The following is a 13,118-nucleotide window of genomic DNA, read 5'->3' as shown; positions in this document are numbered from 1 at the left end:
TTAACATTGATAAAATGGAATTCCTCTTCTCAGGTAGTCTCAGAGTAGCCCAGGAAAGGTATAGATTTCAGACAAGAGCAAGCAAAGACTTTATGTTTAGGATGCCATTGAAAATAATGTATTTCATGATTTCTACAAATGGCCATCTGATAGAAATCTGAACTTGGTTGTTTATAAACAAGTTACCTGTATTCATAAATTTTTTTTAAAATCGCTATCGCTATAAAATCATGAATATTTCATAAAGAGAAGAAAGGAAGGGGAAGATGCTGTTTTTTGAGCTTATATGCCAGGCACTGTGATAAACTTATACATACATTCTTTCATATTCTTTACCACAACCCTGAAAAAGTAGTTATCCCTATTTTTTAGAGGATTGAAAAACCAGTGTGACTCTCCCAGGGGCCGCTAGTTACAGAAACTGGGATTTGAACCCGTGTCACTCTTGAGTCCAGCTTGCATGTTCATTCTGATACTCCAGACTCAACTGTAGCAACCTGCCTTTTCTACTTTTTCTCATTTAAACTAATTACTTGCTTTCATGAACGTGACCTAGGAGTAGTCTCCAGTTTGTCAGGGAATAACAGTCAAAATTCATTTTGATAATTAAATCTAAGAAATGAAGGAGAAGGTTTAACACAAGTTCTTAAAGGTCATGTATTACCTTTAAACTAGTATACACAAGCAGCCTAGTTGCTTCGTATTAAGAAAAATGTAAATTCAGTTATAGCTATGAAGTGGGATAAAAATGGCTGCAATACAAAATTTTTATTCATCCCTTTGGGAAGCAGTCACAGGCTATGTTTTGACTGCAGGGAACAAAGGTGTGGGTACCTTTTCTTTATTTTTTTTTCTTTTCCTTTTTTTCTTTTTTCTTTTTTCTTTTTTCTTTTTTTCTTTTTTTTTTTTTTGAGACAGAGTCTTGCTTTGTCACAAGGCATCAGCAGGCTGGAGTGCAGTGGCTCAATCTTGGCTCACTGCAAACTCTACCTTCTGAGTTCAAGTGATTCTCCCATCTTCAAGCTATTCTCTGACCTCAGCCTCCTGAGTACCTAGGACTACTGGCATGCCCAGCTAATTTGTGTGTGTGTGTGTGTGTGTGTGTGTGTGTGTGTGTGTGTGTGTGTGTGTTTAGTAGAGATGGGGTTTCACCCGATTAGCCAGGGTGGTCTCGATCTCCTGACCTCATAATCTGCCTGCCTGGGCCAGATAATCAAAGTACTGGGATTACAGGCATGAGCCACCGTGCCTGGCTGGGAACCATTTTTTAGAGGGTATTTATAAAATGTTGTGAGTCTGAAGTTTTATTTTTAATTATTAAGAGAATGCAAGAGTCTTGAGATTTTTTTTTTAAAGGGAATCATCATAAAACATTTTTTATATACAGTTCATTAAAACGTGTCTTATGTGTTATTTTAAAGAGCAGAATTATCTTTAGCTATTAATTTGTTCATTGTACCATAAAAGTTCAGCAATTGAATTATAATCACAATTAAATGAGTATGTTGGTTTATAACTCTAATGAGCAGTAGTCAAATTAAACCCAGTTAGGAAATGGTGATTAATGACCAAATGTACAAATTGATCTTCATCATTATCACAGTCCCCTAAAGCTATCTTTTATTTAGAAACTGTAGAAGCAGTCATTTATATTTTAGCAATATTGATAATTTTAATATTTATAATCTGAGTATTTGTTATTTATGTTTACATCAGTAGTGGTAGAACATTTCCCATTAAAATTTCCATATTGAAACTTTGATTTAATAATTATTCTTAAATTTAGAAGTTTAAGGAGCCCAGCATCACATTGTACCACCTTTTTGTTGTTGTTTTTGAGACAGGGTCTCACTCTGTCATCCAGGCTGGGGTGCAATGGTGCAATCTCAGCTCACTGCACCTGCTGCCTCCTGAGTTCAAGCGATTCTCCTGTCTCAGCCTCCAGAGTATCTGGGATTACAGGCACCCACCACTGCAGCTAATTTTTGTATTTTTAGTAGAGACGAGGTTTCACCACATTGACCAAGCTGGTCTTGAACCCTGACCTCAGGTGATCTGCCCGCCTTGGCCTCCCAAAGTGCTGGGATTACAGGTGTGAGCCACTGTACCCAGCCTGTACCACCTCTTTTTAGGAAAATTTTTTTGGCCTACCATTGGTCAGTGAGTGCTATTTTTTAGAATTCAGGTTATCATTCACATATTTGTATAACAAGTAATGTTGTGTGAAGAACAGTGGCCTTGATAACATCTATGCTGCTAAGTCACTCATAGGGAATTTTTGACATAGAGAAAGAACTGTAGTCCAGGAACTCTTTATTCATGTAAGATTAATAATCTGATTCGAAAAATATAATTTGAGACTACTAACTGCAATATAGTTTAGTAACTGTTAGCCAAGGATTATAATGGTTGCTAATGACAGAAACCTATATTAGCTTTGTTTTTGTTAAAAAGTTACTTTATTCCTATAACAGGGAAATCTTAAGGTATGAACTGGTGTAAGGCCCGAAGAGAATCGGGGATTTCTTCCTACCTTCAGCCAGCTCTATCTGTACACAGACTCCTTTCTCTGATGTCTTTAAAGCACGTTGTACTCCGTAGGAAGGTTGGGCATTTTGTCCCCCAGGGAACATTTTTAGTTGTCACAACTTGGAGGCTGTGCTACCTGCATGTATGACGCTAAACAGATGGTCCCTGTCCACAGAGAATGACCTCACCTCATCTGTCCATAGTCTAGAGGTTAAGAATTCCTACATTAGGGCATCTTTATCAGTTGGGAGCTGAAATTCATTCACCGAGCCAAAGGAATGAGATCCAGTTTGAAGCGGTGACTATCTGGCTAAGATTCCATGAGAATTAAAGCCGGGTTATCCATAGTTAACTGGCACATCAAATTCCTTTCTTTCTTCAGATTGATTTCCCTAAATAACCACCCTGTTGCTTCTTGTTAGCAAGTGCCCATGTTGTTGGTGGGTGTTTCTCTGTTTCTCTCTTTATACACAAGACTCTATTTTCAAGAACATTTTCAGTTCTTTACCTCCCCCAACCCCCCTACCCACCCCATATCTATTTTCTCTTTTCACAGTCACTAAAAAAAAGTTCTAGAAAGTATACAACTCTCAGAACATCAATATTTAATGGAAAGTGGGACTAATTTGAAAGTATCAGCGTTTTAAGGCCATTTTGGCAAAGCGTGTTTCAATAGCACATTATGGGTATTTATCACAAATCAAACATAGTACATTGCTTGAAGACAGATTATTTTTCAAACTAATTATGACAGTCTTATTTCCTGCTGTTTTTATGCTTCTTTTATGTGTAAGTTTCCCCTCTGAAATGTATTTTTCTTTTGTTTGATTCTGTGACACATTCCTCTGTTAAAATTCCAGGGTCAGAGGCCTCAAACTGCCAGTCATGTTTTCCATCGAGATTGTTGAATTAGCAGCTCACAGAATCTCACACCACTAAACAAAACAACAAACACCCTATGCATATAAGTACCACAGCTTTCTTTGATATTTTTTCAGAAGGAAAATTCATTCGTATAATCTATCAAGCATGTAACAATGTGCTTTTGATGGTGAAAATTGTTTTATAAATATTAATAGGTATTTTTTTTTTACCCACTTTCTATACAGAATGGCCTTTGTTCAAGATGAATTTTCTATGGAATTGAAGTTTCATTAACATGACATTGAAAATCTTAATGTCCGGACGAAGCTCAGCACCTCTGAAAATACATTTTATATTGTTTGTTGTTTTATTAAATGAGAAAGTTAGGGGTTTGAGCAAGGCAGGTTTATTTTATTGCCCTGCTGTTGACATAGACACCAATCCATTTTTAACACGTCAGTTCTAGAAGTACATTTAGAAGGGTTCTACAGGGGGAAATAAAAATGTAAGAGTCAGTTAGTATTTAAGGATTAATCTACTCCTTTTGTGCAGCCACAAGTTTTTGTTTATCTTGTTATTTATTTATTTTTGGTTTTCATATTAATGGAATGCTCATTCTCTAAGTTTCTCCTTCACTATCAAATATGATGCCTGTGTATTTATCACTTGGTTAAGACAAGTGGATACAGATGTAAGAGTTGACTTAGCAAGGACTGGGAAACTTTGTCAAGGACCAGTTAGCAAATATTTGGGGGTTTGTGGGCCATACAGTATCTATTGACACTACTCACCTCTGTTTTTGTCTTGCGAAGGCAGCCATAGGCAATATGAATGTGGCTGTATTCCAATCTGTTATCCATAAAAACAGGGCTGGCCTGAGGGCCTTAGTTTGCTGCCCTTGGCTTAGATCCTCATTTGGAGATGTTCTGTACCAATCTTTAGCCTTGGCCTTATCCGCAAGTGTGATATGATTTCAGGGTCACCAACAGCCTCTTACCCTTATATTTTAACCAAAAATCTTGTTTCCTACTATTTGTGATGCCTAAAATTCCAACTATTTTAGGAAAATTCTTATTTATTCAGAAGATGGCTTTTTATTGAAAACCATGGGTAACCTGTACATATGTAAACTATGATAGATATTTGCTTAGATTTACTCTAAACAGAAATTTCAGATTATAAAGAAACAGGTAATTTTTACTATGCGGGAGAGAGGAGAGTTCTGTAGCCTGGGCTGAAATAATGGGAAGCCCTAAGTCTATTAAAAAGCACGTGCATATAAGGTGGTGCAGTCATTTAACAACCTGTGAGGACCTGCTGCCTAGGAAGCTAAGCGCTTTGCATACAGTCTCTCCTGCCACCAACACCTAAGGTAGAACATACTCTGATCCCCATGGTATGGACAAGGGCTGGGCTTAAGAGAAGTTAATATGCTGAGGGATAGCTGGCTAGAAAGTGCCAAGAGTTGTCATTTATACCCTGGTATTTTTGATGCCAGTCTACATTAAGTGGTCAAGATCAAGGAAAAGCATTTACATGGTTCAACATTGTAGATAGTAAGGCAGGAAAGCACTTTGTTTATTTGGAACTATGTGTAATAGGGAAAAACAAACATTTTTCTCTACCAAACTCTCAACACAGAAGAGCACTTCTGGGTCCAGAATGTGTGAGTTTTTCCCACACTGACTAATTTCTGACACTAGCTAGGTATCTTATAATTCAGTTCAATTCTGTTATTATCTACCTGGAGTTAGTGTCAGAGTCCACAGGTTAAAGAGTCAGTCTTATGGGACTGACTTTGCCACTTGCAAGACCAAGCCTCTGGTACTTCTGATGGACCAGCTATAAATTGGGGGTTCTGAGGACTTCTTCTTGAGTTCCATCATTTACTAGAATGGCTCTCAGAACACAGGGAAGCACTTTACTTACTACTGCTGATTCATTATAAAGTATATTTTAATTTTTTCATAAAGGATATTTTAAACGATACAAATGAATAGCCAGATGAAGAGGTAAATAAGGCAGGATATGCATGAAGGGGTGATAAGCTTCCCTGCCCTCCACAGGTGAGCCACCCTCTACCACTTCCCTGTGTTTAGTAACCTGTAAGCTCTCAAATCCCTCAGAGTTGAGAAGTTTTTATGGAGGCTTTACTACATAGGGATGATCCATTATTCTTCCTGGAAAATGGAGGTGGAGCTGAAATTTCCGAGCATCTAATCATAGTTTGGTCTTTCTACCAGCCCCATACAGAAGCCTCCACCAAGACTTATCTTAATAGAACAAAAGACTCTCTTATCTTCCAGAAAATCCCAAGGCATCGGGAATTAGGGTCAAAGTCCAAATGTTAGAACACAAGATTCTCCTAGAACCCCAGTTGCTTAGGAAATCACAAGAGTTTTAGAGCTCTATGCCAGGAATTAGGGATGAAGACCAAAAAATATATTTTTTATTACAAATCACAATATCACAGACTACTTTTAAAATATAAAACAGGCATAACAAATATATGTCTAAAAGAATCCCTATACATCCTTGACGTTTTCCATCCCTTACCCACTAAAGACTCGGGTCTTGAAGATGACAGCTCAATTTGGATCCCCTTTCTTAACTCCTAAGTTCTCTTAATTACTTCATATTTAGGTAGTGCTTTTAACTTCCCAAAACACTTAGACATATATGCTGCAATGATCCAGTTAGGTTGTTTGGTTTTCTCTACAGAGAGCAAACAATTGGTACAGGAACATTGCAGATACACACTTCTTGTATCCCATAGTCACCATTTTGAAGCTCTGGCTTAACAGCAAAGGTCTGTGAAGATGATTCCTGGAGATAATGTCATACCACAGGAAAGCATCCTCTGAAAATCTAGCTTTGCAGGCATGTAGTTGGGATTGCCTTCTGAACTTTGCATACATACCCATTAATTATTCTCTCTCTGAAGCAGCTTGTAACTGTAGTCTTTGTAAGGAGCACAGGTCAGCTTGAAGCTATTTTGATTTACTTGTTTATTGATCTTGACCAAGAATTCCTTTATTTGAAACTCTTCCCTTAGGAAGTCAATTTGATAACCTTTGCCCATTTATTTTGAAGGTGTCAGTTATAAGTAGTCTTGCCATTGAGAAATGCAGGAGCTAAAATTACTAATAAATTAATTAGAATGTACTTATAAACCCAGTGGAAAGCCAAGAATGAAGTTGCTTTTCTATTGATTATTATACTGGTCATTAACTGCTGAGAAAAATGCCAGTGTAGCAAGCAGAGAACATTGGCCAATTCCTTTGGTAATTGTAGGATTCCGTCATTAGGATTTCAATATTCTGGAAAGTAATTACTCATTCACTCCAACTGTCCACAGTGTGTGGATAAAGTATTTTGGCATTTTGGGTTAAGACTAATGATTTAAGCAGACATTAACTCCCATATAAGATTCTGTCTTGTCACTCAGTGCTGCTTTAAGTCATTTGTGGTCTGCATTCATACTTACAACAAGTATTCTTATATATTAATATGCCAGTCTACACAAGATTTGTATCAAAGTGCTTGAATATTGTGATAGGGAAACCCTTGGAGAGAACCTTCTACCTAGGGTCTCTAATGCCAGCATGCCATTTACAGCAATGTTTCATTTTCATAAGAAGCAAGTAAAATTAGCAGATTATAGCCACTGCTTTTCAGTGAGTGAAAAATGCTCCATGGTTTTTTCCCTTTCAAGAGTCAGCTGTCTGTCAGCCACATTGAAGAAGAATAGGTAGTATCCGTAAATTATTAGTCAAAGATCCCTGGCTATCAGTATCCCAAGTTAAATAAAAGAGCATTATGGTGACATGACTTGGCATCACAGAACACGAATTTCTACTCTAAGAGAGATAATGAAAGATGTCAGAACCCAGATACTAATAATGCCACCTTCTCCACTGCAGTCTCTCCCTGATTGTATGTGTACATCTGTAAATCAAGGAAAGCTCCCCGTAGTCTTTCCCTATCATGGAATGAGTTTCGCTGGGTTCAGGAGATTTCCACCAGCAGCAGAAGCTGAAGACTATTGCGCTAATAATGCCTGGCATCCTGGCATTGTAACTGATCATTGTTGGTCTTTTCATGTCTTATAACTTGAATCTGAATAACTCTAAGATGGTCTTGCACAAATCAAGGGCATAGCCCTAGTTTTAAGGATTGTTATTCCTGTTTTCTTCAATTCAAAAACCAAGGTCCAGAGAAGAACTAGGTTATTTTATTAAGGTTACAGAGTTAGTAATGTATGCTGGAAATTGCTAAAAGAATATATTTCAAGTGTTCTCCCCTGCACACACAAAAAAACAAAAACCAAAAACTAAATGAGAAGATGGATGTGTTAATTTGCTTCAGCATGGCTGGGTGCGGTGGCTCACACCTGTAATCCCAGCACTTTGGGAGGCCAAGGCGGGTGGATCACGAGGTCAAGAGATCAAGACCATCCGGGTCAACATGGTGAAACTCCATCTCTACTAAAAATACAAAAATTAGCTGGGCGTGGTGGCACATGCCTGTAGTCCCAGGTACTTGGGAGGCTGAGGCAGGAGAATTGCTTGAACTCAGGAGGCGGAGGTTGCGGTGAGCCAAGGTCACACCATGGCACTCCAGCCTGGGTAATAAAAGCAAAACTCCAACGCAAAAAAAAAAAAAAAAAAAAAAAAAAAAATTTGCTTCAGCGTAGTAATTATTTCACTGTGTCATATGTATATCAGAACATGATGTTGTATATTTTAAATATACAGTTGTCCCTTAGTATATGCAGGGAATCAGTTCCAGGAATCTCAAATATACAAAACTTTGTTCACACTCAGTTCCTTCAGTTGGCCCTGCAGAGCCCATGTATATGAAAATTTGACCTTCTGGGGCTTTACATCTTGAGAATAAAAATCCACCTATAAGTGGGCCTTCGCAGTTCAAACCTACGTTGTTCAAGAGTCAAGTGTATACAATTTTTAGTTTCGATAAATGTTACAAAGTTAAGGATCAAATAAAAATGGAGTGATTCCAGCCTGGCATTCTTTCCACTAAATCTTTTGGAAATATTAGAGAGGATACTGATTCAATAAAAATTTCACTTTACCATGTCAGAAAAAGGACAAAAGAGAACAAAAGGATTAATACTATTGTCTGGACAGATGTTCTTTGCATAGAAGAGAAAGGTGATAATTAGTGGTTAACTACTAAAAATGTATAATAAAAATAATGAATCAAAGCTGTATCTATGAAGCTGTGCCAGTCTGTAACTTTTAATGATTGATGGCAACTTTTGTTATTATTCTATTGAAATGAGACCAACAGATACAAATTACTATGCTCTTTACTAGAATATAATAAGTCCCTTGACAACAGGGACCAACTCCTAAAAGTTAAAGGTCAGGGAAGCTACAGCAGCCCCTCCTGCCTGTAGCAGGAGAAAAAAAAAAAAAAAAAAAAATGACTGTACTTACTTTCCCTTTTCTTGTGCCTACTAGCCTGAAGAACTTAATTTATAGATCCTCAAGAGATACTCAGGTATGACTGTTTTCTTCTTTATTTAGTTGTCTCTTTTGATGCCAAGATAAACTTTGATGACAACGCAGAATTCCGACAAAAAGACATATTTGCTATGGACGACAAATCAGAGAATGAACCCATTGAAAACGAAGCTGCCAAATATGATCTAAAATACATAGGACTAGATGGGAACATTGCCTGCTTTGGTAAGAAGCAGTTATATCAAAAGAATGCTTTGTGGATTTTTATAGAATTTAGGAACTCTTGATTTCTGAAATGTCATTTACCAAGAAGAAGTAAGCATACAAGTTTTTTTTTTTCTTTCTTTCTTTCTTTTTTTTTTTTTTTTTTGGTGGCTGAAAAGTCTTAGGAAACAATCCAAGTGTCTTCTCAAAGTTTGTTCTGATTAATGGTCACTGGTTTAAAGCAGAATTTGGGTGGGATAATTATTTGCTATTTTGTACATCATAAAATGTTTAGCATCCTAACCTCTAGATCAGGCGTCCCCAAACTTTTTACACAGGGGGCCAGTTCACTGTCCCTCAGACCGTTGGAAGGCCGCCACATACTGTGCTCCTCTCACTGACCACCAATGAAAGAGGTGCCCCTTCCTGAAGTGCGGTGGGGGGCCGGATAAATGGCCTCAGGGGGCCACATGTGGCCCGTGGGCCGGGCTGTAGTTTGGGGACGCCTGCTCTAGATACTACTAACAACCCCCAGCTGTGACAACAAACACATATCAGTTAATAAAATAAAAATCTTCGGACATTTCCAAATGGCCATGGGATGCAAAAATCACCCCAGTTGAGAACTACAGATTAAAGCATCTCAGTTAAACTTTGCTTAGTAAAAAGTTAGAATCTTTGCTGCTCAACTCAGTATTAATATGCTGGGAACTCTTTTGAGATTTGTGTTTCAAACAAAATTCCTTTATCTGAGGAAATAGAAGAGGACATACACTTTATTTAATCACTTTACTAAAGTTCTAGCTTCTGTGATAACCAAAGGATAAAATGGTTAATCCATTATGCCAGTTTATTAGTAAAACAATTGATTTCATCACACTCATCTAAATTTGTGAAAATGGTTTCTTCAGCTGAGATAAGAATGAGTCTATAGAGGCAATACAATTTCTATTATTGTTCACAGCTTATAGTGCTCAGATTTATATGCTTCTGACTTAATTGCACAAGACTGTGTTTCTGGTAGAACCAATTCATTGTACTGGAAACTGAGGTCTTAATCTTAATGAAATTAAAATAAAAATGATTTGTAGCTCATTAAACCAACAATATCATTATATTCAGAACTGAAGAGACCTCATCCAAGAGTTTGCTGTTCAATACAATAGAAAATGACATTCAATTACAAGTGATACCAAAAGCCCTTGCTTTGTTTTGGAGCAGTAACTATAATGTACCAGATCACTCACATCGTTCTGATCCTGATAAGCTAATACACTCTCAGTGTTTGTAGGCATTTAGAAAGGGGAAAGGTATAATGATGGGTTTAAAACAAATTAAATACAGATTATTTATAACCTCTGTAGGAATGTGCATGGTTTGACCATGTAGCAGCCTAAACATTTATGATTTACACATTTCAAATTGTTTTCAGATTCTGTATAAACTATTTTTATTTTAGTCACTCCATACTTAATTAGTCACAGTTCATAGGTTTTTCTAGGGAATTGGAGGGTCAGAAAAATGAAGGACACTTTACCTTGCGAGTTTCTGCTGTGTTCAGGAGATTTTTTTTCTAACCCGAGGAAAGTAATTTCATATAATTAAGCATAAGAAGCAAAAGAAGTGCAATTGATCAATAAAACTTAGCTCTGGAAAACAAGAATTTTGATGTTTAAAACTCTACCTACACTGTCTTAAGAAAAGTTCCTAAGATGTTGGCACGTTTTGGTTCCAGTTTTAATGGTTGGGTTGCTGGTAAGCATTGCTTATGTTAATTTGAAAGAGGAGCAAGGGGATAGGAATATTGTTTTTGGGCTGTCATTTGTTCATTTATTTCTAAGTTTATCCAGGTAACATTGTATAAACATGCATGACTGTACTAAGTGTAAAAAAGTATAAAACCCCACTGAAGTTGGGACCCCTGTGGTTCAATCCTAGAGATGCCACATTCAAAGGAGCATATTCTCAGCAAGCAAAACATTAAGAGAATTCCATTCTTAATTCCTGTCTTTTAAAGTATATTAAAAACAATGTAATTTATAGATCCTAGAAACTTATCATAGCTTGTTTCTCTGCCTCTTGACACTTTCCATAACCTAAAACTCTCTTCTTTACTGCTGATCCAAATCAGTTACTTAAACCTTTTCTTCTTTCTGTTTCTCTGATTGATTTAACTTCTCAGTAAATCCTCTTTCTCATTCCCAAGTCTTTTTTGTTTCATTGTTTGCATATACACGTCCTGATTCTTTATCCTAAAAGTCTATGAACTTATCTGGTTGAATGGAATACCAAACAGGACAGAAATTGGCCTGGCAATGACAGAGTTCTCTCTTGGCAATATAGGGGAGGGAAAATGTTTATGGACTATTTCATATTGCTAAATGTAGCCTGTCTTGTGTCCCATTTGCATTTCACAGTGAATGGTGCTGGGCTCGCCATGGCTACTTGTGATATCATTTTCCTTAATGGTGGGAAGCCAGCCAACTTCTTGGATCTTGGAGGTGGTGTAAAGGAAGCTCAAGTATATCAAGCATTCAAATTGCTCACAGCTGATCCTAAGGTAACCTTTCTCTTTGTAGGGAGATTTTATGCTGGTTTAATTTCTCATCATCAAGAGCTCACTTGTTCCTCCTGCCAAGAGTTGATAAGTCAGTATGTCTGCTTCGCAGCACTAGATGCCACTTCTACTTTATATCGCATTGGAATACATGATGATTTAACTCTAGTCTTGAGTGAAAGGCTTATAAACACCTCCTGAGATCCTATTTCAGAGGTTGTATGTACAGTCCTGAGAGGTGGAAAGAAGTAAAAATGTTACAATGTGCCAGTTGAAACATTGATTGGCACCAACTTTATTTGGGTAATTTACACAGAAGTGACTGATCCTATGCTTACATGATTTAGAGGGAAGTCATACTATGATTCCTTCCTAAAGATGCTGAAGTTATTACCAAATATTGGGAAATTTGGGGGTTATACGATCATATATCGCTGAGAAATAATAGCCCCACCTTCTTTTGTTTGCTTTCTAATTTTCATCTCTGACCATTAGTTTGTAACACATGCACTAAGCAGCAAATAACTGTACCTGGTTTCATAGTTTCTGCTGCTGCTTCATGTGCATCTTTTGACTTGAACATAGCTAACTAGAATGTAGCTGCCATACCCATGCTAGGAGGAGTATGGGCATTCAGTTAATATTTAATCAGTTAGTTTAGTAACAAAGCTAAATATCAGCATGCTTTGTTTCACCTGTAGGTACTCAGTTGACTATAACGTGGTTTTAGGTAGATGTTTATTACATAGAAAGATCAAAATATTTTGAAAGTCTAATGTATGTGGTTTTTATTTCATTCCTTTAACAGGCCTTTGAAGTAGGCATATGTCACAACAATTTGATAGAAAAGTTTGTCTTTAATTTTTTGATTTTTTTTTTTTTAGAGACAGGGTCTCATTCTGTCACTCAGGCTAGAGTACAGTGGTGTCAACATAGCTCACTATAGCCTCCATCTCCTGGGACCAAGCTATCCTTCCCCCACAGCTTCTTGAGTAGCTGGGACTATAGATGCATGCCACCATGCCTAGCTAATTTTTAAATTTTTTGTCTCACCATGTTGCTCAGGTTGGTCTCAAACTCCTGGCCTCAAGTGATCCTCCTACCTCAGGTTCTCAGAGCTCTGGAATTACAGGCATGAGCCATCACAATTGGCCTAAACTTTGAGAATAATTGTCTCAATATTGTTAGAGTATCTAATAAATTGAGTTGGTTACTAAAATAACTGAAGATGTGGGAAATCTGAATCATTACTAAGAAAACCATAAATGAAAATAATACCAGAAATTTTAAAAAAGAAATGTGTTCTGAATTAAATATGGAAGCTTCTCATTAATAAATAAACTGGCAATAGCCTGTTTTGTTTTGCATATATAAAATTTTGTCTTATGTTGGTAGTACACTTGTGTTTTCCTCATGACTTAGATAGTTGGTGACCTGATGTTTTTGGTTATGCTTTTCTTCTGACTCATTAAATA

At 37.0% G+C, this 13,118-nt stretch overlaps 1 protein-coding gene across 3 annotated transcripts in view; it reads left to right on the top strand.

Annotated features, from left to right (window-relative positions):
- SUCLG2 (succinate-CoA ligase GDP-forming subunit beta) overlaps positions 1-13,118 on the top strand; it is a 298,209-nt gene that overhangs the window by 159,403 nt on the left and 125,688 nt on the right. For all 3 annotated transcript variants that reach the window (XM_074404527.1, XM_074404526.1, XM_074404528.1), the window contains exons 8-9: positions 8,946-9,107; positions 11,504-11,646. In XM_074404527.1, coding sequence (XP_074260628.1) covers positions 8,946-9,107; positions 11,504-11,646 — 305 coding nt within the window. The remainder of the gene's footprint in view (positions 1-8,945; positions 9,108-11,503; positions 11,647-13,118) is intronic.

The sequence above is a fragment of the Saimiri boliviensis genome, chromosome 8 (genome assembly GCF_048565385.1).
Source record: "Saimiri boliviensis isolate mSaiBol1 chromosome 8, mSaiBol1.pri, whole genome shotgun sequence".
Taxonomy (NCBI): Eukaryota; Metazoa; Chordata; class Mammalia; order Primates; family Cebidae; genus Saimiri; species Saimiri boliviensis.
Note: the sequence above shows the minus strand (reverse complement) of the source record. Positions and strands in the feature narration are given on the sequence as shown.